This window comes from Danio rerio, chromosome 7 (assembly GCF_052040795.2).
Source record: "Danio rerio strain M-AB ecotype USA chromosome 7, GRCz13ab, whole genome shotgun sequence".
Lineage (NCBI taxonomy): Eukaryota > Metazoa > Chordata > Actinopteri > Cypriniformes > Danionidae > Danio > Danio rerio.
This window is the reverse complement of record NC_141027.1, coordinates 56,975,703-57,003,347: the sequence shown is the minus strand read 5'-3', so window position 1 is coordinate 57,003,347 and position 27,645 is coordinate 56,975,703. Positions and strand designations below refer to the sequence as shown.

General features: G+C 35.7%; 2 protein-coding genes across 5 annotated transcripts in view; one reads left to right on the top strand and one right to left on the bottom strand.

The window, feature by feature from the left end:
• The window catches only part of csnk2a2a (casein kinase 2, alpha prime polypeptide a), a 471,730-nt gene that overhangs the window by 16,871 nt on the left and 427,214 nt on the right, over positions 1-27,645 (top strand). The gene's annotated exons all lie outside the window — the stretch shown is intronic.
• kiaa0895l lies at positions 330-25,376 on the bottom strand. 4 transcript variants are annotated; one of them, XM_087261967.1, is made up of 7 exons: positions 25,230-25,376; positions 15,545-16,298; positions 14,131-14,274; positions 13,115-13,247; positions 8,219-8,524; positions 5,035-5,132; positions 330-2,749 (listed from the first exon to the last, which is right to left on the bottom strand). In XM_087261967.1, the coding sequence occupies exons 2-7, from the start codon at positions 16,259-16,261 to the stop codon at positions 2,588-2,590; spliced, it is 1,560 nt and encodes a 519-aa protein (XP_087118093.1). In that variant the 5' UTR covers positions 16,262-16,298; positions 25,230-25,376; the 3' UTR covers positions 330-2,587. The 4 variants fall into 4 exon arrangements, with proteins under 4 accessions (XP_087118093.1, XP_087118094.1, XP_087118096.1 ...); XM_087261968.1 differs by lacking the exon at positions 25,230-25,376 and adding an exon at positions 17,707-17,895 and having other exon boundaries at positions 15,545-17,460; XM_087261970.1 differs by lacking the exon at positions 15,545-16,298.

Sequence of the window (27,645 nt, the reverse complement as noted above, 5' to 3'; positions counted from 1 at the left end):
CACCAACACCGTTTCCGGCAGCAACCAAGCTTTTCCATGTGGTCTCCCATCCATACTAAACTATATCTACATCTGTATAGTATGTGTATTAATTAAAGTTATCAATAGTTTTTTAATAACACTTAAACAAGAAAGCTGTGTAAATTTTTTCCCCAAATGATAGCTTCTTGTAATGTTACCAAATTATATAAGTTTGTATATTAAATGATTCTACTTGTATGAAATGTGCAGTATTTAATGAATGGATTGTTCATTCAAACACTATTAAGATTTAGTATACGATGATGTGTTTCAATGAAATTCACCAGTCATAGACTTGAACACAGGGACATAGTGTACAATTTAATTAGATAACTGCAACGTGAAATGTGCAATATTCGTGCAATACTGACAGTGGTAATAAATACAAATGGATATGTAATTTCAAGCATATAACATGTAGCTATGACATGACACATGAGTTTTGAACCCAAATAAGGCACATCCACATGACCTCCCATTGTTTTTTTTTTCTTCCTGAGTCCGTCACAATCTTCAAATACACAGTGAGGAAGCTGGACTGCTTTAAACAGGTACGAAAGGCAGAGGATGCAGTGGCAGCTCTCTTATAAAGGTGCCACATCACATTAGCATGGCTAATCAGACACCAAGGGTGCTCACTGAAGAACAATGATTATCAACCGAAATACTGTTAGCCATTGACATCTATAGCAGAAAAAATTATAGTATGGATGTCAACGGTTTCCAACATTCTTCAAAATATCTCTACTTTAAAGTGCCACTATTATGGGTTTTCCAAAATTACATTTCATGCTGTGTAACACAGCTCTAAGTGCATGAAAACATCCATCTGAGGTATAAATCTAATAGTGCACCGTATATAAAGTTCTTGACCCAAGAACAGAGAGTTGACAGAGTTGTTAATATGAATCGTCATTTCATATGGAAGCCTGTTCCCGCTACTGAATAATAATAATAAAAAAGAGTTATTTTGACATTTTAAGTCAGTATTCTGAGATATAAAGTCAGATTTCTGATTTCTTTGGACTTTATTTCCCAGAATTGACACTTTTTTTATAAAAGAATTCAGACTTAAAAGTCACAATAACCTTTTTATTCTTATTATTCAGTAGCGAAAGAGCTTTCATAATTTCTCATGGCGTCTGAACAAAACACTGCCCGCTCACTTCTCGCACATTCAGACTCAGGAAATCTTTAACCCCTCTCCCTCAAACCATTATTGTCACACAAAGGAGGAGTTTGGAAAATTAATCGGCAAACAAATCATATAGGAGTTGTTGGGACAATAGGGTAAAAATAAGTGTGTTTTATACTACGGTGAAAGTGTTTTTTGACCTTTCATGCATATCAGCCTGTTGTTAGGGATACCCTAGATCAAAATATGAATATTTTATAACCCATAATAGGGGCACTTTAAGTACTATTTCATAAGCTCTGATGGGGAAATTAAGGCAAATTTTATTCTTAGTGTAATTCTCAGTGAACGTTTGCTGAGCTCAATCAGCCTTGGTGTCTTTTTGCATTGCTTGCTATACTAAGTAGAAGAAAAAAAGCCTACCGTGTATAAAGCTAATACCACAGACATTCAGTGCTTAACATGAATACAGGAGGAAAACAAAGAATAAATAAAATAAATAATAGCAAAAACAAAACTTTTAAGAACCTAACAGAAAACGCTTAATGAAGTGCTCAGATTTTCATATAAACACTGCCTGGGTGGAATATTTGATTCAGTGCTCGTGTTGTTCTGCCTGTGTGATATCGATAACTAGCAAGATAGCAGTGTGTGCCCATTACAGTACAGGTGCAGTTAAAATGCTACGTGACCATTTTTCAGCTTCTCATGAGTATGAGGCGTTCGGAATGGAATACTAGAGTACTTCCTTGTAGTATGTTAAAAAACAGTATGCAAAGTATATTGCATGTTTTAAAAAAGCACATCCAATGGCCAACAAATATTTGGCATTCCCATTTAGTTCTGGATCAATCAAAAGAAAAAAAGCACTATTTCAGTTCAGCACTGGAAAGAGAAGATCAAGTTTTCTCATTGCATTACAGTATTTAGCACAGTACTGTGATTGTATATTGCACAATTTGGCTTGTTGTACTACACCATGTATAATGAAATTTAGCATGTCAGTACATGGTATACTACAAATCTAGTATTAGTATGGTAGTATGCTATTCCGAACATACCTTACATATGTGAGAATCCAAAAACAAACATGTCTGTCATGCCTGAGAGTCATATGGTTTTACAAAACAGACAATCATTGTATTTGTAAACAGACTTGCCCAGTAATATGGCACTTGATGTAGCAAACTACTACACCAGTCATGCTGTATTTAATACTTTTACATATTTCTTTAACTGATCATCATGGATCATGCCTTCATTAAATAAAAAAATAAAACCCAAGATAAAATCAACTTGATGTTTTAAAAACCTTAGCTTTGCAGAGACCGTTGTGTTTTTGGCCTGGGTAAAATTATATATTAAAAAGGCTTTTTTTTTTTTTTTTTGCAACAATGATGGTTTGTAAATGAAAGCCTAACACTAAAATCTTCATGGTATGAGCTCTCGAAGCTCTGCATCACTCAGTTCATTCACTGTGACTATGTGGTCGAGGTGTTGAAGGTACCGTTCCTCATCCTGCATGAAGTGAGGGATCCTAGTTCCGTGTAGAACAGCTGAATGCCGAAGTCTCTCCACGTCTTCATAAGAAACCTGAAAACAGCCATCGCAGAAAGTGTCACATACATACACTCTTAAAAGCAATGGTTCATTAAATAATCGGCAAATTTGAAAATGGAAATTCTGTTATTAATAACTAGGCCCACACGGATGCTGCGCGCACAGAATTCCGCAGATTTTTAGCCCATTATTAATTCTGTTTGTTTACTTGAGTAAATGCGTAAATCTGAATTTATTAAGTTTTATTTAGTAATTTTTTACTTTTTATTTAATATATTAAGGTTTTAGTTATGATACTGGATACTCCCAAAATAATTCCACAGAAATCCGCAGATTTTTAACAAAATTCTCCACAGAAATAGCAAAAAACGTCCGCAGATTCCATCTGGCCCTGTTAATAACTCACCGTCAAGTCATTCCAGTCCACTAAAATGCATGTTTACTCAAATTAATATATTTAAGATAAAATCTGAAAGCTCTCTGAGATTCTATAAATAGAAATAGTCCTGAGATGTTCAAAGTCTATGTTATTTCACTGGTTTAATAGAAAAAATATCAAGCTATACAAATCCTTTTTTGTGCACATAACATCATAGAGCCCCTAATATGGGTTTTTAAAAAAATGAATTTCCATACCGAGTGTACAAAGCACTAGGTGAATGAAAACATCCAGCTGAGGTATAAATTTGAAGGTGCATCGTGTTTAAAACTATTAATTCTTTACGTCGACTCAGAGTCGAATAAATGAATCATGTTGGGATCTTTGCCTGAAAGTGTCAATGTTAATACGATACATCACCAAATCTGTAGTGCCAGTTCTGGTAAATCGTGACACTAGCAGAGCACGGGGATCACGGGACTGATCATGACAGGATGATGATGATCCCTGACAAATGGAAATTCGGCTGCGGGGAATAAAGGATTAAAGTTCATTTTCATAACAATACCACAGTATAGCTAACCTAGTGCTGTGTTTGTTCTTGCCATTCTTCTGATGACTGCTATTAAAGGAAGGAGCAGCAGAAACTATTATGTATTGGACTTTATCAGTAACTGTTGCAATTCATATGGACCAGTTTCTTCTTCCTCCCGATCATAACATGTGTCATTAAAATTGTTGCCTAGCTTTCTGTAGTTTGCAAAATATGTGTTTAATTGTGTGTTTTAACTTGTAATCGCTTCATGTAGCTTGTAATCACTTATCTATTATTTTGTCCAAATCAACGTTGAAAACATGATGCACGCTTCTTCTTTTACCGATTTAAATGCATTTCTGAACTCGCAATCCTCTGCCGTTTGTCTTTGCTATGGCCACCATCAGGTGTTCCTACACACGCATGGCGCGGTCAATTTACTTAATTGTTCAGCTTTTGCTACTGCATAGATTAATACTTAATGTATGTTGTTATTAATTGAAGTTAGGGTTAAGAGTAGAGTAATTTGCTGGTGTTTAACTGCATTGTTTTATTGCATTCCTGCATTGGGCTCTCACATACTCTGTGCTACTTCATACTGTCACCGTAGTGGGCATTTCTCTCCGTCTCGCGCTAAACCCAGTCAACCAATCACAACAGACTGCGTCATTGGACAAATCACAGCAGATTAGCCTTACACAAAGGAGGGGTTTGGGAACAAATGAATTGCTGAATGTTAGTCTTTGGGATAATTAGGTAAAAATAAATGCATATTATAAGACAATGAAAGTGCTGTTTGACTTTGGATGCATATCAGCCTGTTGTTGGAGACCCCCAAAACCAAAATATGACCTTTTATACTACATAATAGCGGCTCTTTAAAATAATGTAGAAATTTAGAAATTTAGAAACAAGAAATTTAGTTTTCTAATTCTTCTAAACAAAGCACAGGCACAACCAAAGTAATAAGTCAGAGGTGCAAAATGAATGTGCGCAAAATAACTGTTAAATAAAGTCGTTATTTTTTTTCATGTACGCAAAAAATTATTCTCGTTGCTTGATAATTAATATTTTTGTGTGTGAAAAAAAATTAATTAATCACAATTGATTTTGTTTGATGTCTTATCTTCTGCATCAGATCAGGGCGCATGTTCAGTTAAACCACTGAAGTCACATTTAATGCTCTGACAATGTTTTGGGTCCTTTTCCAGACTTTATTTATCGTTGCTGTCTATGGAAGATGAGAGAGTTCTCAGATTTCATCTCAAATATCTTAATTTGGCTTTCAAATATAACAAAGGATCTCATAGGATAGGAATAACATGAGTGTGAGTAATTGATAACAGAATTAAATTTTTGGGGTGAAACAATCCTTTAAAATTAGCTAGCATTAATAGAACATGCCTTGCCAAGAGCAGTTAATATCTTGAAATCAATGTTCCTCCTGTGGCGTAAAATCCTTAAAATGCCATCAAGGTAGACTTGATCCTTACTGAAGCAACCTGTAGAAACACATTTACAAAAAAATAAACATTACAGTGTCAATATGAACAACCAAAAAATAATGTTTGAACGTTTTCTGTAGTGTTATCTAACAAGTTGACATGGTTAGTTGCTTTGTAAAAACTAACAATTATTTTATTATACTGTAGCTGTGATTCAATAACCATGATTATTTGGCATATTGATTACTGTCTGTATTTATCTATGGATTTACTACAAATACCACAGCTAAAATGGGGTTAGTGCAGTAAATTGTTAGTTACCATGGGATTATTAAAGCTGTAGTTGATTTTTATAGAGAAATGCTAACCATGTTGTAAGCATGTTACTAACATGTTTTAAAATTCCTAGCATTTTTTACATCTTTGCTAACAAACAGATATTATGTTGTAATAAGTTGATAGCACGCTGCAATGTTAACATATTGTATTTTACTTAGTGGCAGACCATTATCGGCGTTAACGTAAGACTCTTATCGCGCAATAAAAAAATATCGACAAAAAGTCGATATCGCAAAAAGTATTACATGACGGTAACAATTTGATTGCGGTTTTTACTTTAATAATGCCACTAATATATGCATACTGCACATGTCCTAATTCCATTTCTGTTTAGTTCAGTAATTACTTTAGTCGGATTAAGGTGGTCAAAAATCGCTGTTTCGAGCTCATGTAGACCTATAGGTTAAAATTCATTCTTAACTGAATAAAAGGTCAGTAAAAATAAGTACATCTTATTGAACATCATTTATTTTCATCACCAATTATCATAGTAGAACAGTTTCTCAAGCAGTTTGTAATGCATTTTGGAAACAGGAGATGAGCCCCTGGTCTAATGCGCCACCTGGTTTGAGAAACCCGTTCTCATTATTTAAGTAGCACACATATTCTGAATGCCTTTGGCAGAATTTAAATGAGCCATTTTAATCTAGATTAATTCCAAGATTACAAAGAGATTAGTCTAGATTAAAAAAATTAATATTTGCCCACCTACAATTTTATTAAAAGGTTTTAATGTAATTAAAGTTAATTAATTATATTTTGTTGCGTTTTTCGTTTATAGTTCAAGCTGGTTTGTATCATTTTATACTCATTACTAATGCACAGCATGTTGCTAACATGTTTGTTTGTTTCATTTTGCCAGCATACTACAGAGAGGGTGTGTCTGAATTAGCTCTTAAGTTATTAGTTGATACTAGATTTGTTACTTAGACAGATAGATTAGAGTTAGAAATTGTAGGTTAACCTTTTTAACATTACTAGCATATTTCACTTCTTTGCTAACACACAGGTAGCATGTTTCAATACCCTGCTGAAAAATCCAGCCTAAACCAGCCTAGGCTGTTTGGCTGGTTTTAGCTGGTCGATCAGGCTGGTTTTAGAGGGGTTTTGGCCACTTCCAGGCTGGTTTCCAGCCATTTCCAGCCTGGTCTTAGCTGGTCAGGCTGGGAGATGACCAGCTAAAACCAGCTTGACCAGCCTAGCCAAGCTGGGAGTCCAGCCTCGTCAAGCTGGTTTTAGCTGGATTTGGCTGGTCAATTTCCAGCCTGACCAGCTAAGACCAGGCTGGAAATGGCCAAAACCCCTCTAAACCCAGGCTGGTCAACCAGCTAAAACCAGCCAACCAGCCTAGGCTGGTTTAAGCTGGATTTTTCAGCAGGGTATACATGTTTTTAACAAAATATTAACATGTTTTATCATTACTAGCATGTTTTACTACTTTGCTAACAAAGAGATAGCATGTTTTAATAAGCTGATAGCATGCTGCTAACATGTTACCATTTTGTGTTTTGTTATAAGGTTTAATGTAACTAAAGTAATTATTTCTTGTGGCTAACATATTTAACTCAATTAACTCAAATCAATTAACTCTCCAGTTAGTCTATGCTAGATGCTAGGATTGGTATTTAGGCAAATAAATTAGAATTAGAAAATGTAGGTTAACTGTTTTAACATTACAAGCATATTTTACTACTTTGCTGACACACAGGTAGCATGTTTTAATAGCCTGATAGCATGCTGCTAAAGTTACCATATTGTGATTTATTAAATTTATCTTTTTGCTAACATATTTCTTTTACATTGCTAGCCTGTTTGTAACATTTGAACTCATTACTAACATATTTAACGTGTAGCATGTTGCTAACATGTTTGTTTTTTAATTTTATCAGCATTTTTCAGTCAGGTACTGTCTCAATTAGCTCTTCAGTTTATTAGTTTATGCTAGATGCTAAGTTTGTTACTTAGATAAATAGATTAGAATTAGAAAATGTAGGTTAGCAGTTCTAACATTACTAGCATATTTTACTACTTTGCTAACACACAGATAGCATGTTTTAATAACCTGATAGCATGCTGCTAACATTACCATATTGTGATTAAATCTTTTTGCTAAGATATTTTTCTTACATTGCTAGCCTGTTTGTAATATTTTAAACACATTACTAACATATAGAAGTTTGCCAGCATGTTTTTTTACAGATAGATTAGAAATGAAAAAATGTAGGTTAACAGTTTTAACGTTACTAGCATATTTTACTACTTTCCTAACACACAAGTAGCATGTTTTAATATGCTAACATTCTTTAAATTTGAACAAAGTATTAACTTTTTATCATTACTAGCATGTATTACCTCTTTGCTAACACACAGATAGCATGATTTAATGAGCTGATGGCATGCTGCTAACATTACCAAATTGTGATTTATTAATTATATCTTGTTGTTAACATATTTCTTTTACATTGCTAGTCTGTTTCTAACATTTTAAGAACATTACTAACATATAGCAGTTTGCTAGCATGTTTTTTTTATTATTTTGCCAGTATATAACAGAGAGAGTGTGTCTCAATAAGCTCCCCAGTTAATTAGTCTATGCTAGATACTAGGTTTGTTATTTAGACCGATGGATTAGAATTAGACATATAGAAATAGACAATTAGACAATCAAGACTGATAATAATAGTAAGTATACAGAGTGTAGTAGACCAGAATGTTGACTTACTTAAAGTAACATAACAAGTAATATAACATTTCACTTATTTAAAATATCTATTTCTCAGTTGTATTTTAAGCAATTACTTCACCTGGTTTGGAGGTATCAGTTTGTCCCCGTTTGGCACGGAGGCAGTATTCCCAGCGTACAGCAGGATCCTGGACAAAGCGAGCAATATGGCTGAACAGTTGGCTGAAGCTCATGTTTGTGGCATGGTATACAGTGTAGTAAAGCAGAGCGGCTCTCCACAGGAAGGGCTGCTTCCGAAGCAACACACTGTGAAGACTAGCGAGCCCTTCTTCGGTCGGATTAGCTGGTTTCAGTCCAAACTGTTTTCTCCCGACAGAAGTGGCCCACGGCTGCATGCTGTTATTCACTCCCCGCAAGTAATGTGTGCCTACCAGTGAAAATTAGAAAATTGCTAAAAGGGTGGGTTTTAGTAAACAAAGGACTGTAATATCAACTGCATTCAACCAGAATGACAATAAAATATTGCTTGGGTAGTAGGATTAACAGCAGTGCATCTTAGCAAGGTGTGTACAAATTAATTACTTTGTCTGATTACTCCAAAGGTGATGATAAAATAAGACTGAATTACTATATTATGGAGTGCTTCAGGAATAACATATTCACGAAGGCCTTGAACAAGCTAAGTTATAACTCTATGAAGCCAACAACTTTTGTTCCTTTTCACACTAATGATATTTGTAGTCATATTTTTGACGTATAAAAATTATGTTCATGCAGTTCTTTACGCTATAATAAATACCACAAAGCATTTAAGTGCATCTATGATTTGTAGTTGTATATGACTACATTATATGTACAACTTAATCCACCATTTTGTGGACATGTACATGAAGGATGTGTATCTGAAACTTACAACAAAACATACCCTAGGCAATGTATTTCAGAATCAGATTTGCAAAAAAATGTATTTGGCACCCTGTAGTGGATTTGTCTTCTGAAATGTGCAACAAAACTTACCCAGAGCAACATAAGTTACTGTACATTTTGTAAAAATGTGGGCTGAGAAACGTATTTCCAATGAGCATTTTTTTTGTTGTTGTTGAAACCCAAATAATACTTACCATGTACTCAAAATGACTTGTTTTTGCTTGCTTGTAAGGCTTCCTTCACCAAATGTTGGATTATTTTTGCTAATTTAAGACAGCGTTTGTATGCTTTTTGTATTTTGGTTTTGTATTATGATAACTTTTCACATTAGTTTTTGCAATTTTGCTGAACACTTTTTTGATGCTGTTGTGGTGGGATTGGTTTGGCTGAGGTTATGGTTTGGTTTAAAAGTGGGTTAAGGCATAAAATTAGGATTAACAGTGTAATAATGACAGAGATACAAATACAATTAAAACAGCAAGCAGCGATGAAAGGACCTCGTACCCGGGCTCACCGCCGCCCGGTGGCCTCAGGATGACAGAGAATAGTGAACAAAAATAATTTAAGCTGATATATATATATATATATATATATATATATATATATATATATATATATATATATATATATATATATAAAAAAAATAAAAATAACAGATTTATGCCAAATTTCCTCCTGTCAGCAGGTGGCGCTATGACTATGACTCAATAGTGGCATGTAGATGTCTAAGGAGAGGATTCTTATAGAACGTGAATTTTCAGGCAGGTCAGACATGGAGTGTTTGAGTTATAAGCCAAAATTCCTTCTGTCAGCAGGTGGCGCTATGACTATGACTAGATATTGGCATGTAGATGTCTTCAGGAGAGGACTTTTATCAACCATGTGAAGTTTCAGGTAGGTCAGACATTGTGGGGCTGAGTTATAAGCTAAACTTCCTTCTGTCAGCAGGTGGCGCTATGACAGTGACTCAATATTGGCATGTAAATGTTTTAAGAAGAAGAATCTTATCAACCATGTGAAGTTTCAGGCAGATCGGACATTGTGTGGTTGAGTTATAGGTACTTTCTGTTCCATGGTGAAACACTGAGGTTTGTCAGTCTGCCACAGACACACCCTTCGACTAAAACTCTAGATCGTAACAATATATCATAGCCAGAGCTTTCAGATAACACCACCCAAATTTGATGCTGATACAATAAAACCTGTAGGAGGAGTTTGTTACATTGTAAAACATGTCAATTCCGGTTGCCAGCAGGTGGCACTATAACTGTAACTGGATATCGCCATGTAAACGTGTTCAGGTCAGGACTGTTATAAAACATGTGAATGTTGAGGCAGATTGGACAATGCATGCCTGAGTTATAACAACTTCCTGTTTTGTGGCGAATCGTTTGTTAAAATATGCCTGGAAATGGCAAAAAAGCACCAGTAGACTTTTTTGTAGGTACTGGCATGTTTGACGTGTGTGCTAATTTTGCGTGTGCGTGAATCGTAGCTCGGGGGCCAGTCCGTCAAGCGTGCATAGGTGGCGCTGTCGAGTCATTTTGCCATGCCCACTTCCGAAACCTATAACAAACGTAAACTTTTGCCACTTCTGGGGTGAGTGCTAAGTTTCGTAAGTTTTCAAGCATGTTTAGACCCTCAAAATTGCAATTCATTCTACAGAAGAAGCGGAAGAATGATTTTAAGAAACGGAGCAAGTCCAAGAGGGCCTACGCACTATTGGAGGTCGGTCCCTAATAAATATTTTTTACAAATACAATGTAAAACTTGTTCAAAACATACATTGTATCAAGTGACCAATTTCAATGTTTTAAATGAATCATTTAGTTCACACGCTTGCTTTTGAGTGATGCTCCCAGCCGTTAGATCACTCCTTGGGGGCTGGCTGCATAAAGCCTGCCTCCTCCATGTTAATGAATGAGACTTGAGCCCAAATTAATTACACTTGCAATAAAATTTCCCGAAAGATGGCTTTGGTCAATTAAGGCACTGGTCATCATGCTGAAATAGGTTCAGATCTTCATTTTTGTAAATAGTTTGTTTTTAGGCAGTAATCTGATGCTATAAAACGGAGCGTGTCATTGTGATTGATTTATAGCTTCCCTAAGCAGAAGGTCGGAGTTTCAAGAGAAGTCTAAAGTATCAATGTTTGATTTCCGTGTTATTTTACCATGATAAAATTAGTTGTTCAGCAGTAAACTATACTTTCTGACCTACAGGATCTGAAGGATCACTGTTTATTCAGTAAAATGAGGGTTTTATCTGGCTTTATTATTAGTTTGCTGATCCTCGCCTAGCCATGACGGGGAAAACACGTGATCGTTATCTAGCAGTAATTCTCTTTATGGGTCTAAAATAATAATTAGGAAGACAAAACTAATGTTAGCCTATCTCCACGTTGATCTCCTGTAATGTTATTCAAACTTGATTTACAGGACGTCTCTGACATTTTGAATTTCGGTATGTTTTTGAGTTAATCTACTGAATTTGCTGTTATAAAGTTTTAGTGTTCTAGAAACAGAATTTTTATAACAAATAGAGCTATAAATGTTATATTGTATTTATATACATCATTTACCGTTGGCTATTTATTTGAAAACACCTACTGAACATTAAAATGAAGGTAAATTCCTCTTTGCCAGATATTAAGGCAGCAAATAAACCAAATGAAAATGAAGGTAAAGAAATGATAAACAATATACAAGTGATGTTCCAGCAGCTGATGGACATCAGTTGATGTATTAATACTGCGAAGTTTATTGTACAAATTGACAAGAATTATCTTATATAGTGCATGGACGGGATGTGTAAATATCCTGTTGATATTTAGAAATCTTGCTGTTTATCTTTTAAACGCACAATTTTTCCCGCATGGCATATAGCTGGCTATGGTGTGTATATTTTGGGTCTTGTTGATTATTAATAAATAAATAATTAAAAATAAAAATCTTCCTGAAATGTATGTGCTGTTTATTCGTTATTTTTCATACTTTACAAATGTTATTTCTACTTTTATGAAGATAACAAATACCAACAACCCTTTATAAGAGAAATACTTTTTGTGCTCACCATGGTTGAGTGTATGAAAGATTGTTTATTTCTGCAGTCCAACATAGATTGTTTTTAGAAAATTATTAAAAGCAGCACAGTTTTTAAAAAATAAATCATATATTATTATGTGTTTTTTAATGCAATTGCTCATTTTTATATTAGTGAGCCTTTGTTATAATGCAGGTATGTGCGGTCAAATGAGAAGTTCAGGGGATGTTGGTTGGAAGCTTGATTCCGCAGCTCCACCTCTGGCTCCATCTGGTAGTCCTTTCTGCGCATGCCCAGGCTCCAATTTTAGCAGTGTTTTGTGACAGTTTGTGCCTGTCAAGAGGTGTTTTGCATTCAAATCGTTCAATGGGAAAAGGCGCTGTTGTTTCATCCATATTTTTTACAGTCACTGGTTCAAATCAATTGTTATGAACAAACTGTACATGTCTTTATATTGCACTTTTGTTTTAAATATTATCTGCATATAATTATATCTGTAACTAGTATCTGTATTTACATTTATAATTTCACTAGTTACCCTAACACCTTAACCCACACTTAAACATACCCATCCCACCAATCCCGTCCCTAACATTATCCATATTGCACTTCAATAGCAACACCTACATATTAAAGCCATTTCAAATCAATTGGAATCCTGCATTGTAATGCAAGACAATTAATATGTTGGTCCAACATAACAATACACTTTTTACTTCAAACGTATCAAAGCTTCCAAATTCACATTTTAAAACCATAATAATGAACAAAACTTGAAATATACAGGAAATTTTACTTTTTATTTTCCATAATGCAAAAGCCCCTGGAAAATTCTTATTGAGTTTTGCTCTAGGAGCCAGTATAATGCAAACTTTCGGGATGCACTACAAAAATACATCATCAGTTTGTGCTTTATTAAATCAAGCAAGATCAATTAGATTAAAAATTAAAAACTGATAATGTTCAGTCGTCAGTCACACAAGAAAGGAAAAGTCTGATTAAGTAGTATTGTTTGACATAGAAGTTTCAAATTTGTTAAAGTTCATACCGATCTCGTGTCTCAGCATGCCCTCAAGCCAGTGTTGGCGCGCTCCTGACAGGTTAATGGTTAGTGTTGGTCGACAACGCTCCACCATCATTACTGCCTGGGACAGAAGCTCATCGGAGAGACTTACAACCACCTGGTAAAAGAATCTGAAATTACTATTCTGACATTAGCAAGATATTAATACACAAACTCTTAAACGAGCACTTATTTTACAGTCGAAATCTCCCCTTAGTCCCCTAGAGTTAAACAGTCAAGATTTACCATTTTTGAAACCATTCAGGAGCTCTCCAGGTATGGCTGGAGCATTTTTAGCTTAGCTTAGCATAAATCATTGAATCAGATTAGTTTATTAGTATCTCGCTCAAAGATTTCATAAATAGTCTCAATATTTTTCCTATGTAAAGCTTTTGTAGTTACATCATGCACTAAGACTTGGTATTTTCTGGGTCAGTATTGCTAGGAACTATACTCTTATTAATAATAATGACATTACACACCACTGTTGGTTACACTGTCAGAAATATTGGTACAAGAGTTGTCACTGAAGTGGTACCTTTTCAAAAGGTACATATTTGTACTTAAATGGTTTATATTGGTATATATATTCAAAGGTATATATTAGTACCTAATATGTACCCTCAAGGTATTACTAGGAACCCTATAAGCAATAATATGTACCTTTAGAAAAGGTACCACCCCAGAGACAGATCTTGTACCTTTATTTCTGAGAGTGTAGTAACCTAGCTGGGGACTGTTACCACGTTCTGCGTAATATGTTGACCTAAAAATTAGCAACTTTCATTTTTTGTTGGGTCATTGATGGACAATTTAACTACAGAATGGTCAAGCTTTAAATTGGAAATTATCAAAAAAAAAAATTAATATTATAGTGAGAAGCTAATGTTCTAATCCATATTCAATTATTTATGCTAAGCTAAGCTAAAAGTGGAACTCTAGGGAAGTTAAAAAGGAGTCAAATTAGTAGAGTGTTCCTTTAAACCAAGATATCCACACACCTCACCAACACAGCCCTCCTTCTGTAGGTACTTGCGTGTTGCTGCCCACACTTGACTCTTCGGTAGCAAGTTGCCCCCTGTGACCTCCTCAAAGTTTTCATACGTCTCATATTTCCTCAACACACACTCCATAATCCCAACTGCCTAGAAAAGGACATGTGGAAAGACAAACAGAAATAGTTGTAAGATTTAACAAGTATTGTGACTGTTCCAAATGGGTGATAAGGTGAATAAAACAAAAACTTGTTTGTGTAATTTGTACAAAGAAGGATATAATAACAATTATATTAGGTCAATAATAATATGTTATTTCCTGAAAAGTCTAAGGACTATTCAATCATTAATTTTCCTTTAGCTTTGTCAATTATTTATCAGGGGTCACCACAACGCAATGAAATGCTGTGTAAGAACCATTCATTCATCCATTCATTCATTCATTCATTCATTCATTCATTCATTCATTCATTCATTCATTCATTCATTCATTCATTCACTCATTCATTCATTCATTTTCTTTTCGGCTTAGTCTCTTTATTAATCTGGGGTCACCACAGTGGAATTAACCGCCATCTTCAGCATATTTTTTACGCACCGGATGCCCTTCCAGCTGGAAACACCCATACACACACACACACAAACACTACGGCCAATTTTAGCTTACCCAATTCACCTTTACCCCGTCATTGGATTTGCGGGTGAAATCGGAGCACCCGGAGGAAACCCATGCGAACAAAGGAAGAACATGCAAACTCCACACAGAAATGCCAACTGACCCAGCCGAGGCTCGAACCAGCGACCTTCTTGCTGTGAGGCGACTGTGCTACCCACTGTGCCACAGCGTCGCCCTGTGTAAGGACTATTTATATGAAAACATATTGTTCTTATTTTTCTTCCATAAAGGTATAGTTTGAGTATAAGGTTCCGTTGCACTTAGAAATAATGTAGAAGCTGAAGTGAAAAAAAAAGGTTTCTAATTTTTAAAGGTGATCAATAATGAAAATCTGGGTATACCAAGGCATAGTCAAATAATAAACGATCAGTATATGAAAATGGGCATACTGTGAGCCTCAGACACTATGATTCTGCATATTCATTTAAATTCCATGAGTGTAAAACACTGGTGGACAACAGGCCAATCAGAAGACAAAGCAAACTGTGATGAGACTCATGGGCCACGCCCTCCGCATTTGCATGTATGACTAATTTGGTTCATTCATCCGGACCTGATGAACAGCCATGTCATCAAGCTCTGAGATCATTAATATGATACACACTCAGGTATCAGTTCAGTACTCAGTATCGGCCGAACTTAGGTATCAGAATCGATATTTGGAAAAAAAAAAAGAAATGAAAACATCCCTACTGTAAAGTGATTCAGTAGAACAAAGCTAAATTCTTTCAACATAAATTATACCTGGGACAGAAAGAGGCTAGAACCCTCTTTGTACTTCTCCAAAACACTGACGGGCTCCGGGGAGGAATATTCAAACTGGGGCTCATACTGATAGTCGGACTGAAAAAAGGTCTGACGCTCCTGCTCCAGGTTTACAGGACGCAGAGCCACAAGCAGACAAGGCCCGCGAGGTGTGGAAGGTGAAGGGAGTGAAGCGATACCCCTGGCAATATGAGGCAAGGAGGTTGCAGGTCTCATCTGAGCTCTTCCCGCACGTGGAGGCGTTGAGGAGATCATGGTGCATGTGCTTTCGCTCCGCCGAAGCCAGTTTCCTGGCCCCAAACTAAGGCTTGTGAGGCTTCTCATTGGTGGAGAAGGGCCACCGGTACGCCATGGCGGCTTCATGGTCTTCTGCACTGCAGGCTGCGCCGCTCGAACTCGCTGTGGTTTGATTTCCAGACTAAGTGGCCTTCGACATAGTGGCTGTTCTCCTTTATTTCTGCTTTCTGTCTTCTGGAGCCTTCTCTGAACTTGGGAACTGCTTTCCCCTGAGGTACAAGTTGGCACATGCGGCCCATTATGAGCTGCTTTGTCTCTTTGGGTGATACTGCTTGTCCTGGCTCTGACCGGTTTGGGTTTTTCTGGACTGGGCTCTGGTTCTAACATCTCTGACACATTGTTTGTGAGCCCTCCTCTATTAGCCTGCTCCATGCAGTTTTCACCCAGATCCAGCACCATCGCTACATCCACACCACTGTCCACTGATGCTGCACACCTGAAGAGAAAAGCACAGCTCCAGTTCCACAGCACAATATGATTATAAAGAATGATGCACGCATGAAAAAATCCTTTCACTCTGTTCTTAACCCTGGTTTATCTTTTTTCTAAAAAAAAAACTTTTAACCCTTGTGCACTGTTCAAATTGACTACCATTTTGTTATGTTTGGGATGAAAACATCCAGTGAATTAAACTGCTGTAAAAATACATCAGATTAATATTTTTTTTTTCAATTTTTAGTCCTTCAGTCCTGATCAAAACTATTGAATTGTTTGAAAATTACAGGGTTTTAACTTTTTAATTGTCAAGTTCACAAATGATGTCACTGATTTGGTGACAAAAAACACACAAAATAATGTATTTTCAATATAAATATTACTTGTGACCTGGATTTTTTTTAACCTTTTATTACAATCTTGGATATAATGTACATTAGGGTTAACCCATGGGAAAGGAACATTTCACACTTGTATTTCAGAAGCAGGGTTTAAACCCTTTTGAACATTTCAGGTTACCTTTCAGTTTTAACCTAGTAAGTTTAGATGTTTCATTTTAAGTTTCAGGGCTTCAGAATTTGGGTATGGTTTCTATTGGGTTTCATTGCCATTGTAACTTAAAGGTTCATGAAACCCTATCATTTAAGACAATGTTAGCACCAGTTAGCTTTAATTGTGGAAAAAAAACTGGATAATTTGGAGCTTTTGTCAGCTAATTTCAGCTTCTGTATTTAAAATATTTTTTGGGGCGGGATCAAAATCTGAGACGTAGCGCAAAACTGCAAGTGCAAAGATGATGCATCGGTTTCTCGTTATTATTCATAGCGGAGTTTTCTTATCCTTTGAGAAGAGCCTGCTTCTAAACTATTCATGACTGCACGTGCTTTCTGAAGGCAATGCAGCCCTGCCAGTGCCAAGCTGTGAGACACGGACCCACAGCACACGGTATTTAGCTGTTCAAGGGTCATTGTGTTTGTTTTCATAACCCACAGGTTTGATGCATGTTTTATCCAGCAATCCTGTCAGGGCCGATACAGCAAAGCTGTTTGTGTGCAGCAAGCATTTTTGTCGGGAGAGCAGTACGAGAATTGGAGAATGGTGGACGTTGTCTTTTATCAGGAGTTCGTTCACATTTAGACACATCGCCGTGCTGCTTTGTTTGCCTAAATCCTCTAGATTACCAACAGGGCTAATGGTTTAAATAGACAGGGCAAGAGACCTGCTGCACTGAGTCTGCATTCAGACCTATGATTCAGACCTGGGGATTGAGGGAAAAGTCTGAACAAGATTATCCTTATAATGATATAAATTGTGGTTATCTGTATATAAAATTATGTATAACAAATGTTGCAGGGCATTAAATTACTGTTTATTTCTTTGCATTTTAACTTTGTAGACTAAATTCATGCTCTTCCTCATGGTTTGGGTCTCATTTTGTGAGCTAACTGAGTTGTTTGTTCCCCTCCTTCTTCCCTGCTGGCCACGCATACTCCTGCCCTTTGCTCGTGATACTCCACACCCGTTATGACGCATCTTTAGAAAAAATTCTGAGGTAGACTAAAACCGAACTTTTCACAAAACCATTTCTTTCTACTGTTAAACATAAAAAATATATATTTAAAAAATGTTGAGAACTTTTCCTTCAACTCTGAACAAAATTAATAGCCCTGCTGTCAAATTTTTTTTTTAATTTCTCAAGTGATGTTTAATAGAGCGAGGACATTTTCACAGAACTTTATATAATATTTGTTTACATCTGGAGAAAATTGCTTGGCTCTAAAAAAGCCTTTTTTATTTACAGAACAATTTTTAAGGTAAACATTCCTAGCCCCCTTAAGAGATATTTATTTTTCAATAAGCTAAAAAAAAACAACCGTTGCGCAAATGACTTGCCGAACCTAAATTGCCTAGTTTACCCAAATAAACTAGTTAAGCCTTTAAATTGCATGTTAAGCTGAATATTAATATATTGCAGAAATAAAATAAATCAAATATGTACTGTTACCATAGCAAAGAAATTAAATCTTAAAAGGTTTACATTTAAAAATGTGTTAATATATGTGTTAATTTTTATGTGTTAAAATATTTTTTATGTAAAACAGTACTTGGTAAATATTTGAAAAATAATAAAAATTTCACAAAAAGTCTAATAATTTTGACATATTATACGAGATGCCAATTAGCATTAAACATTGCATTTAAATTAATATAAATATATACATAATAACGGCCATTAATATACAGTTCCTATAGAAAATCATCAAACCTCTTTTGAAATAATGGCTTTATTTGTCATACAGCCTGAAATCACATCACATTGCCTTTGAAATGTTTTTGTAGCCATCTCCTATATATATTTGCAAACAATTTTTTTATAGCATTGCCTTTACAAAACCTGTCGAGTCATTTACAATGCTCAATGTGATTTGCTTCTTAGTGAGTTTGTGATACTGTTTTCTCTGCACTTCACGTTTCTGCGTGTTTCACTTTGTGACCCTGAAATGACAAGGTGGGAGAAGTCAAGGGAACTTGGGCGTTTACAGCTGGACCTGTCATCACCTGGAGACACAGTATCATCGAGGTGGTCTAACAGCCCAGTAGGTCTAGGCTTGCTGTAAGCACACGAGTTCACTTGTAATATTTGATTTTGTAAAGGCGATGCTATAAAAATGTTTTTGCAAATAGATATAGTTTTTTATTGCAAATATTTTAGGTATTTTTTTGCACTGCTTGATTTTTATTTGCAGTTTTTGTTTGCAAATTTCATTTTTATTTCTCAACTTAATTTTCCCTTGCAGTTCATTATTTTTGCTAGCAAAATTTATTTTTATTACTCAAAAATGTATTTTTGCTTTGCGATTTTTGAAAAATTGCATTTATTTTTTGCTCAATACTGGATGTTATTTTTTGTTTGCAAAACTTTCTTTTATTTTGCAAGTATAAATGGCCCTAGACTGACTCCATGAGATGGGGTTGACGGGAGAATTCTTCCAAAATGAAGACAAGTAGGGGGAAATTGGCCTATTTATTGTAGACTTGGATTAATCTGATTAGTGTTATCACTGATTACTAGGGATGTTACAATATTGTAAATACCGTCATAACGAATAAGTAATTTTTTTCAATATTACCCTAGGCGAATGCCTCAATAAAACTATATTTCTGAGAAAAGTTTGCTTTGGCGAATGAAGCGAACGGGAGGTAGCGGGAACTTCAATTCCCATCAGCCTAGGCGTGGCCATCATGCTTTGCGGTCTGTTGGCACTACAGATCCAGTAATGCGGAAATGGAGTGTGTCGCTAGTAGCGGGGAAGAAAAAGAGCTGCAAATGATCGAACCTAAAGCGGGTTTTAAATCGGATGTGTGGAAGCATTTCGATTTCTTTCTAAAAAGATACGAAAAAGGAGAAAAGGTGACAAAGAAAAAAACAGTATGTAGGCACTGCCAGACTGTGGTGAAATATAAGTCGGGGAATACGACTAAAAACAGTCATGGGGACTGCAGAACACAGCACACTTGTTAGATTGATGCAGACATTGACTTGTATCGCAAAGAGACCTCTATCTCACTCATGGCTTGTCCTCTCAAGTGGTATACTGAGAAAACTGCTGTCAACCTTGGCTAAATCATATCTTTCTCTCCCAGAAACCTCAGTCCCAAATGAGAGGGGATTTTTTTCGGTTGCAGGGGACATGCCCAGAGATCCCAGCTTTTACCAGATTATAGTTATATGATAATTTTCCTTAAAAAACCCATCTCTATCTAAGTAAGTGAGTGATTAAATGTTGAATGTGATGAGTTTTCAACAATACTAAATTGAAACTTTATTTTTTTTTATATGGTTTAATAGTTTTTTTGTTATTAAAATTGAAAAATTGAGCTTCCTGTTTCGAAACTTACAGATAGATGGCTAATTTGTATGTCATTGATATGTTCAGTGCTAAGGTAAATAAACACTTTTGGCCCTTTTTTCGAGTTTTTTCATTAGTTTTGTTTTTCCTGTAAATTCTTCAATAAATACCGTACCGTGCCATTCATACCGAGGTATTATCGTACCGTGAAATTCTGACACCGTTACATCCCTACTGATTACAGATGGGAGACCAGCCACAATCAATCATATCATATGCTCTCGAAATTATGCTGTATCCCAATCCGCATACTATCAATCCTAAACAGTATTTAAAATTAGAATTAGTATGTCACAAACTGCAATGTGTTGAAAAGAGTATGCCAAAGGTTCCAGAATGGTTTACTATTTCCAGTACAAACTTGAAGTGCAGAAGCGTATAGATACTCTATCTGCTGATATTGCCCACAATACATTGCTCGTTGGACGTTAATTGGTTTAGAACCACAAGCTTAGGTAAAAGGTATAAACAAACTACAAATATGGCGGATGCGTGAGACCAACCGTCAAGTAGAGAGGCTTCCGTAAAGTTGTTTGAATGACTAATTAATATTTAGCCCACTGGAATCTGCAACAACAATGTGAACTTATTTAAATATATATTTGGATATTAACTTCTGAATGCATAATTACCCAAAGACCTGAGACGATTTCTTTGCATGAAAGAATGGCAAATTAACCTGCTTCTGCTTCTCCAGTAAGGTGGGTAATCAAATATGAAAGAAATGTGGATCATATGTTGATGATCAACAGGGGATGTAACTAAGCAACATAACAATCTGTTAAGGAGGAAGTAGTTTGTCCCAGAGTTTGCGTAATCTTCTGTTACACATTCAAAAGTATATAATTTTCCTTCACAAAAAGTACACACTGTATAAATATGTGAATTCACTGAATTGGGACACAGCAACAGTTTATAAAATTTTACTTTAAACAGGTAGGATTTATTTGGTTTTTATTCATTTATTAATTTTCTTTTTGGCTAAGTCCCTTTATTAATCTGGGATTGCCACAGCGGAATGAACCACCAACTTATCCAGCACATGTTATTTTTACACAGCGGATGCCCTTCCAGCTGCAACCCATCACCGGGAACGCTCATACATTCTCATTCACACACATACAATTTTAGGTTACCCAATTCACATGTCTTTGGACTTGTGGGGGAAACCGGAGCACCCGGAGGAAACCCACACGAACAACATGTAAACTCCACAAAGAAATGCCAACTGACCCAGCCGAGGCTTGAACCAGCGACCTTCTTTCTGTAAGGCAACTGCACTATCTACTGCGCCACCTTATTTGGTTTTGTCAACTCTAATTCTATTCTGAAACTTTGAGTTTGTTCAACCTTTGTTGGACTGGGAGCTATTAAACCCTGCTTCAAATCGGAGTTACCACTGCTTTTGCAAAGTTAACCCTGCACTGCTGTGCCTAAAGATATAAAGAGATGTGGCTTTACCTCTTTGATTAGTTTCTTTCTTCTGTTGAACACAAAAGAAGATATGTTGAAGAATGGGCCCATCGACTATAATAGTATCTGCTTTTATGTTCAACAGAAGAAACTTAAATAGGTTTGGAACAAGTGAAGGCAGAATTATCTTTTTTTTTGCATGAACAATCCCTTTGAGTTTGAAACTATGGTTTTATGGCTAAATGAATAGCAACAGATTATATGCATGTGCGTATCCACGTTTTTAGCAGTAATGAAAATAAAACAATTTTGCATAAGCAGTATGTTAGGACAGAAATTTCAAATTAAGATAGAAAATACAATAATTAGAGTGAAGAAGAGATTGTAAAGAGGGTCAATTCAGGTAAGCTTAAGTAATATGTGAAGATGTACAGTTCTACAACATTTATAAAGACATTGCAAGCAGGATTCCTCCTTTCAATGACACTGACACTGCAGATTTGCATAATAACACAGGGTTTAAGAAAGTACAGTGTAAAAAAGCTATTTATGAATGGGCTGAAATTACTGTTTGCCATGGATAAATTATAAGCAATATAAAATATAAAAGCAATAAACCCTTAAATTCTGTTAACCTTTAAAACTGATAAAAGAGTTTATTCTTATTTATACATCCATTTGGCTCTTTCATCTCCTAAAAGAGTGTGCATGCAGCAATTCACCTCATATTACTTTATAAATTAATCTGTCGCACAGCATAGCCAAACATATTGAAACAATCAACTAAATAAATAAAAATTGTATTGAGAAAATTGTAAAAAAAAAAAAAAAAAAAAAAACTTCAAAACATGTAATCCAGATAATGCTGGAATATTTAAAAAGAAAGTTGAGAATCTTTTTAAATGTCTGCTGATTGTAAAATACAATAATATGGTCACATATTACAGTAAGGCCTCATTAGCTAATGTATTTACTAACATGAAATAACAAACAAGTATTGTACAGCATTTATTAACCATAGTTCAACATTTACTAATACATTTATTACAACCCATATACATGCTTTTTAACATTAGCTTATAGAGTTAACATTGTAAAATAATATTTATTTATAGAATTTATTTATAATTTCATGTTTTTGATCAACTGAAGAGAATGATAACAGCTTAAACTTGCTCTTTCTGGAGTATTTTTCTTTCTAAATGACAGTTTTTAGCATAACTAAATTATTAAAGCTTTGGGTTCAACTGGACAAGAACAATGACAGGGTTTGTACATTTGTAAAATGTTTTAATAAAAAAAACAAAAACCCTGAGAACCAAATTAATGACATTTTCCTTTACAAAACAACTCACAGAAGTCAACCATCAGTACATTTTTAGAAATTTTTGGCATGAAATACTTTTTATTCATTATGTGTTTTTATTTCAAAGACAGATAATGTACTTTTCTGATAGAATGTTCCATAAACTAACAATGAGCAATTTTTTTCCAATAACCCTTTATGGCATGGTGTTTCCCTCAAGCAACAAACCAATTTTTCGGCCCACAAAACCCCTCTTTAAAAATATTTTTACATAAAATATTGCAAAAAAAGTCTTAAAATAAGTTAGTGACCAATGAAATTTGAGGTGGGTGCGGATTTTACCTGTCCTCTGGGGGCTAAAGAGACAGTTTTGGGACCATAGCCTGCTTCAGCACACTGCTAGCAGACTGTAAGATAGATTGAACTTTTTACATGTCTAAATTTAAATATCTTCCTGTTAAAAATATGTGTGATGTGCATAAATATATGAAGAAGAATGTTTGTTTGAACAAAGACACTTTTTGTTATTATCTGTATACTAAAATAGTATTTCATTTTTTGCCTCAGGGCAACATTGTGCAGTTACACCACTTTTGTTAAAACAATAACATCCTATGGATGGAAATGTGCAGAAATGTTTAGTCATCACCATAATATCTTTTTTTTTTTTTTGCTATACGGTATACTATTACTCACATGAAATAGATGTTTAAAGTATTTTATGGAGGTAAAAAAGAAGATTGAGCAGTTAGGCTCATTCCTTGACAGCAAAGCCTAAAGAGTCACATTAGCTAGGTTTCATTCAAAAGATGCAAATTAAACTAGCAAAAAGCCACAGTTCTGCAAAGCTATTCTCTGCAGGACACTGGCCCACCAGGACCAAGCTTGGGCCAAGTGACAAAAATATGGTATGTACCCTTGCCTCACATCCACTAACAATTGCTTTCTGAGGTTCCACAGCGAATAACAGACATTGGTAAATAAGTACATTCAATCAGTCCCTTCCAGGACACACAATACATCGTTTATGGGTAGCTATTGATGAAATATTGCTTGTTGATATCGTTTATGTTAAATATACACTTTTCTAATGTATTTATGGCTTGTTTGTACCTCATTTCACTTATATTAATATACAGACAACCATCAAACATTTTATGATTGATTTATGATAAGACTGAGGTAAAGTTGGTTTTATATTCGCACATTCAGACTTTCTCTTTAATAATATCATTTCAGAAAAGTATTATTTGCAAACTCTAAATAGTGAAATCATATTAGCAGCCAATGAATATCAAAGTACATTTTTCACAGTCAAATAAATAGTGCTAAAGTTGTTTTCAAGTCATATTTACATGTGATTGTAGACCCTATAAGCAAATTAAAGTAGTAGATAAAATAGGGTACGTTAAATGAAGGAATGTGCGGATATAAAACCAACTTTACCTCAATATTGAAAACAACATTAGCACTATTTAATTGACTGTGAATAATGTTGTACTTTGATATTCATTGGCTGCTAATATGATTTCACTATTTAGAGTTTGCAAATAATACTTTTCTTAAATATTATTAGGAAGAAGGTCTGAATGTGCGAACATAAAACCAACTTTAGCTCAAATATTATAAGGGAGTCCCAAGCACCCAAAAATTAGGGTGAAATATTTTTTTCTCTTAAAACAAAAATTCTTGCCATAGAGGGCTTTAGCAAACATGAATAAAGAGTGTAATAAACGGATTGATCATTGTTTGTTTATGATAGTCAATGCATTAGGTTTACTTACAACTTTATTGTAAAATGTTACCATTATTTTACAAACATACTGTATAAAAACATTTAACAGATTTATTGGGATAGCATCCTGCTATTGGACAGTTTAAGTAACTATGCAGGGATGATTTTAAGCATAAAAATAATATATATATATATATATATATATATATATATATATATATATATATATATATATATATATATATATATATATATATATATATATATCGCTAACGTTAACGATGTCATACAACGGCATTTTTTTCCAATAGTAATGATAAACAGGAAATACTGTAAATGTCTCTATTTGTTCACGTTGGAATTTTAAAACAACAATTAAAATACAATATGAAATTCCAACAGGATTACACTTTCGTATTTCAGTGTAATGCTGCAATAAATACAGCGAAGGCAATTGTTTAAAACATGTCAGTGCATAATAGATGACATCAACAGGACTAACAAAGCACAGGCGACTCATAGCAAATCAAAGTATTTTGGCTTAAGTAAATCCAAACAGACACATACCACGCAGCGTTTATTTGCAGGGCAGATGAAGGTACTTCAGTTCATGTTGGAATTCCGTCCATAACATCAACATCCGCTCTTCAGTTTCAGTTCAGTGGTACAGACGGCTGATATGGAGGAATAACGGGACAGGAAGCCGGGAATACTGGGAGTTTTGGATGGCAGGGATTGGGTTGCGTTGCAGCAAATGACGCGCTGGCGCATCTGAATGACCTGTTCACGTCGCGACGCTCCGCTCTCGGTGTACGTAAGCACGCAGACGAGACCGGTATAAATAATCAGTTTTAACTTGAGTTTCAAGAGCAGTTTTCGTTTTAGAAGGCGGTTTTGACACGTACACTAAACATTCCCAATAAAAAAGATAGAGCTAAAGCGCAGTCATCTCAGTCAATGTCATGGCACTGTTGTCTAAGATATTGTTTTAATGTAAAAGGCTCATAAATTGAAATGATAATTAATAAATATTGTAATAAATGTTGTAATCTAAATGGAAACTGATTTAGTTTCCTTAAAATAAAGTGCTATAGTTATTTTAGACAACATGAAATGCAAATAATTTCTACATTCGTTAATTTTCTTTAGCTTAGACTAAGTCCCTCATGAGGGGTCCCCACAGCGGAATGAACCGCCAACTTATACAGCATATGTTTTACACAGCGGATGCCCTTCTAGCTGCAACCCAGTACTTGGAAACATCCATGCACACTTACATTCACACACATGCATCATGGCCAATTTAGCTTCCCCAATTTACCAAAAGTGCATGTCTTTGGGGACGGAAACATGCAAACTCCACACAGTAATGCCAACTGACCCATCTGGGACTTGAACCAGCGACCTTCTTGCTATGAGACGAAAGTGCTACCCAGCCACCATGTGGCCCAACTCATATACATTCATTCATTCATTATAAATGATATCAAATATTTGTAATAGCAAAAATGTTAAATGTTTTATGTAAAATGTAGGGTGATTACTTGAAATAACTAATGAATATTGCAACAAAAATTAAGAATTAATTTACTAAGCATTAACTGATGTTAACACAAAAACATAACATTTTTGCAAAAATATAACCTATTAATAGCATAAACTGTAATCACAAAAACATATGAAAATTGTTGTTTTTACCTATTTAGTCAGTTATTTAAAATGTTGCTTAAATTACAGTTACTTTGTTAAAACGGATTATATTTATTTATACAATTAATAAAATATACTTAAAATAAATATACTTAATATACTTAATAAAACAGATTGTGGTACACTGGACCAGCTATATACCCTGCGTGAGGTTTCATGGGAGTATGCCCAACCAGTCCACATGTGTTTTGTGGCATTCGACCGTGTCCCTTGTGGCATTCTGTGGAGGGTGCTCTGGGAGTATGAGGTCAGAGGCGCTCTGTTAAGGGCTGTCTCGTCCTTGTATGAACAGAGTAGGAGTCTGGTTCCCATTGCCGGCAATAAGACGTGTTTTCAGTGCAAGTTGGACTCCTGCACGGTTGCCCATTGTTACCAATTCTTTAATAATTTTTTGGACAGAATTTGAAAGTGCAGCCTTGGGCTGGAGGGGGTCCAGTTCAGGCACCGCAGGATTTCATTTTATTCGCAGACGATGTTGTTCTGTTAGCTTCATTGAACATGGACCTTCAGCATGCACTCGGGCGGTTTGCTGCAGAGTGTGATGCGGCTGGGATGAGATTCAGCACCTCTAAGTCCGAAGCCATGGTGCTTCACAGGAAAAAGGTGGTTTGCCATCTCCAGGTTGCAGGAAAGTCCTTACCCCAGGTGGAGGAGTTCAAGTAACTTGGGGTTTTGTTCACGCATGAGGGATAGATGAAGCGTGAGATTGACAGGGGGATTGGTGAAGCGGCAGCAGTAATACAGTCGATGTACCGGTCTGTTATGGTAAAGTAAAAGATGAGCTGAAAGGCGAAGCTCTCAATTTACCGGTCAATCTATGTTCCAACTCTCACCTATGGTCATGAGCTTTGGGTCATGACCGAAAGCACAAGATCTCAGATACAAGCAGCCAAAATAAGTTTCCTTCGCAGAGTGGCACCCTTAGAGGGAGGAGCTCAGAGTAGAGCCGCTGCTTCTCCATATCGAGAGAAGTCAGCTGAGGTGGCTCGGGCATCTGTTTCGGATGCCTCCTGGACACCTAGCTAGGGAGGTGTTCCAGGCATGTCCCAACGGGAGGAGGCCTCGGGGAAGACCCAGGACATGCTGAAGGGACTATGTGTCTCAGCTGGTTTGGGAACACCTCGGGACCGGAGGAGCTGGAGGAAGTGTCTGGGGAGAGGGAGGTCTGGATTTCTTTTCTATTACTGCTGCCCCCGCAACCCGGCCCCGGATGAGATTAAAAACCTTGAAATTCACATTATGTGACATTTGTCTTTAAAATAAAGACTTATAA

What these genes read in the sequence shown, in the direction of transcription:
- kiaa0895l (XM_087261967.1), bottom strand. Translation starts at nt 16,261, where the DNA reads ATGGTGCTGGATCTGGGTGAAAACTGCATGGAGCAGGCTAATAGAGGA. An exon ending in AGGAGGGCTGTGTTGGTGAG is followed by an intron (nt 13,248 to 14,130) that starts GTGTGTGGATAT and finishes TTCTTTTACCAG; the next exon opens with GTGGTTGTAAGTCTCTCCGA. An exon ending in TATTAACTGCTCTTGGCAAG is followed by an intron (nt 2,750 to 5,034) that starts GCATGTTCTATT and finishes GGCTGTTTTCAG; the next exon opens with GTTTCTTATGAAGACGTGGA.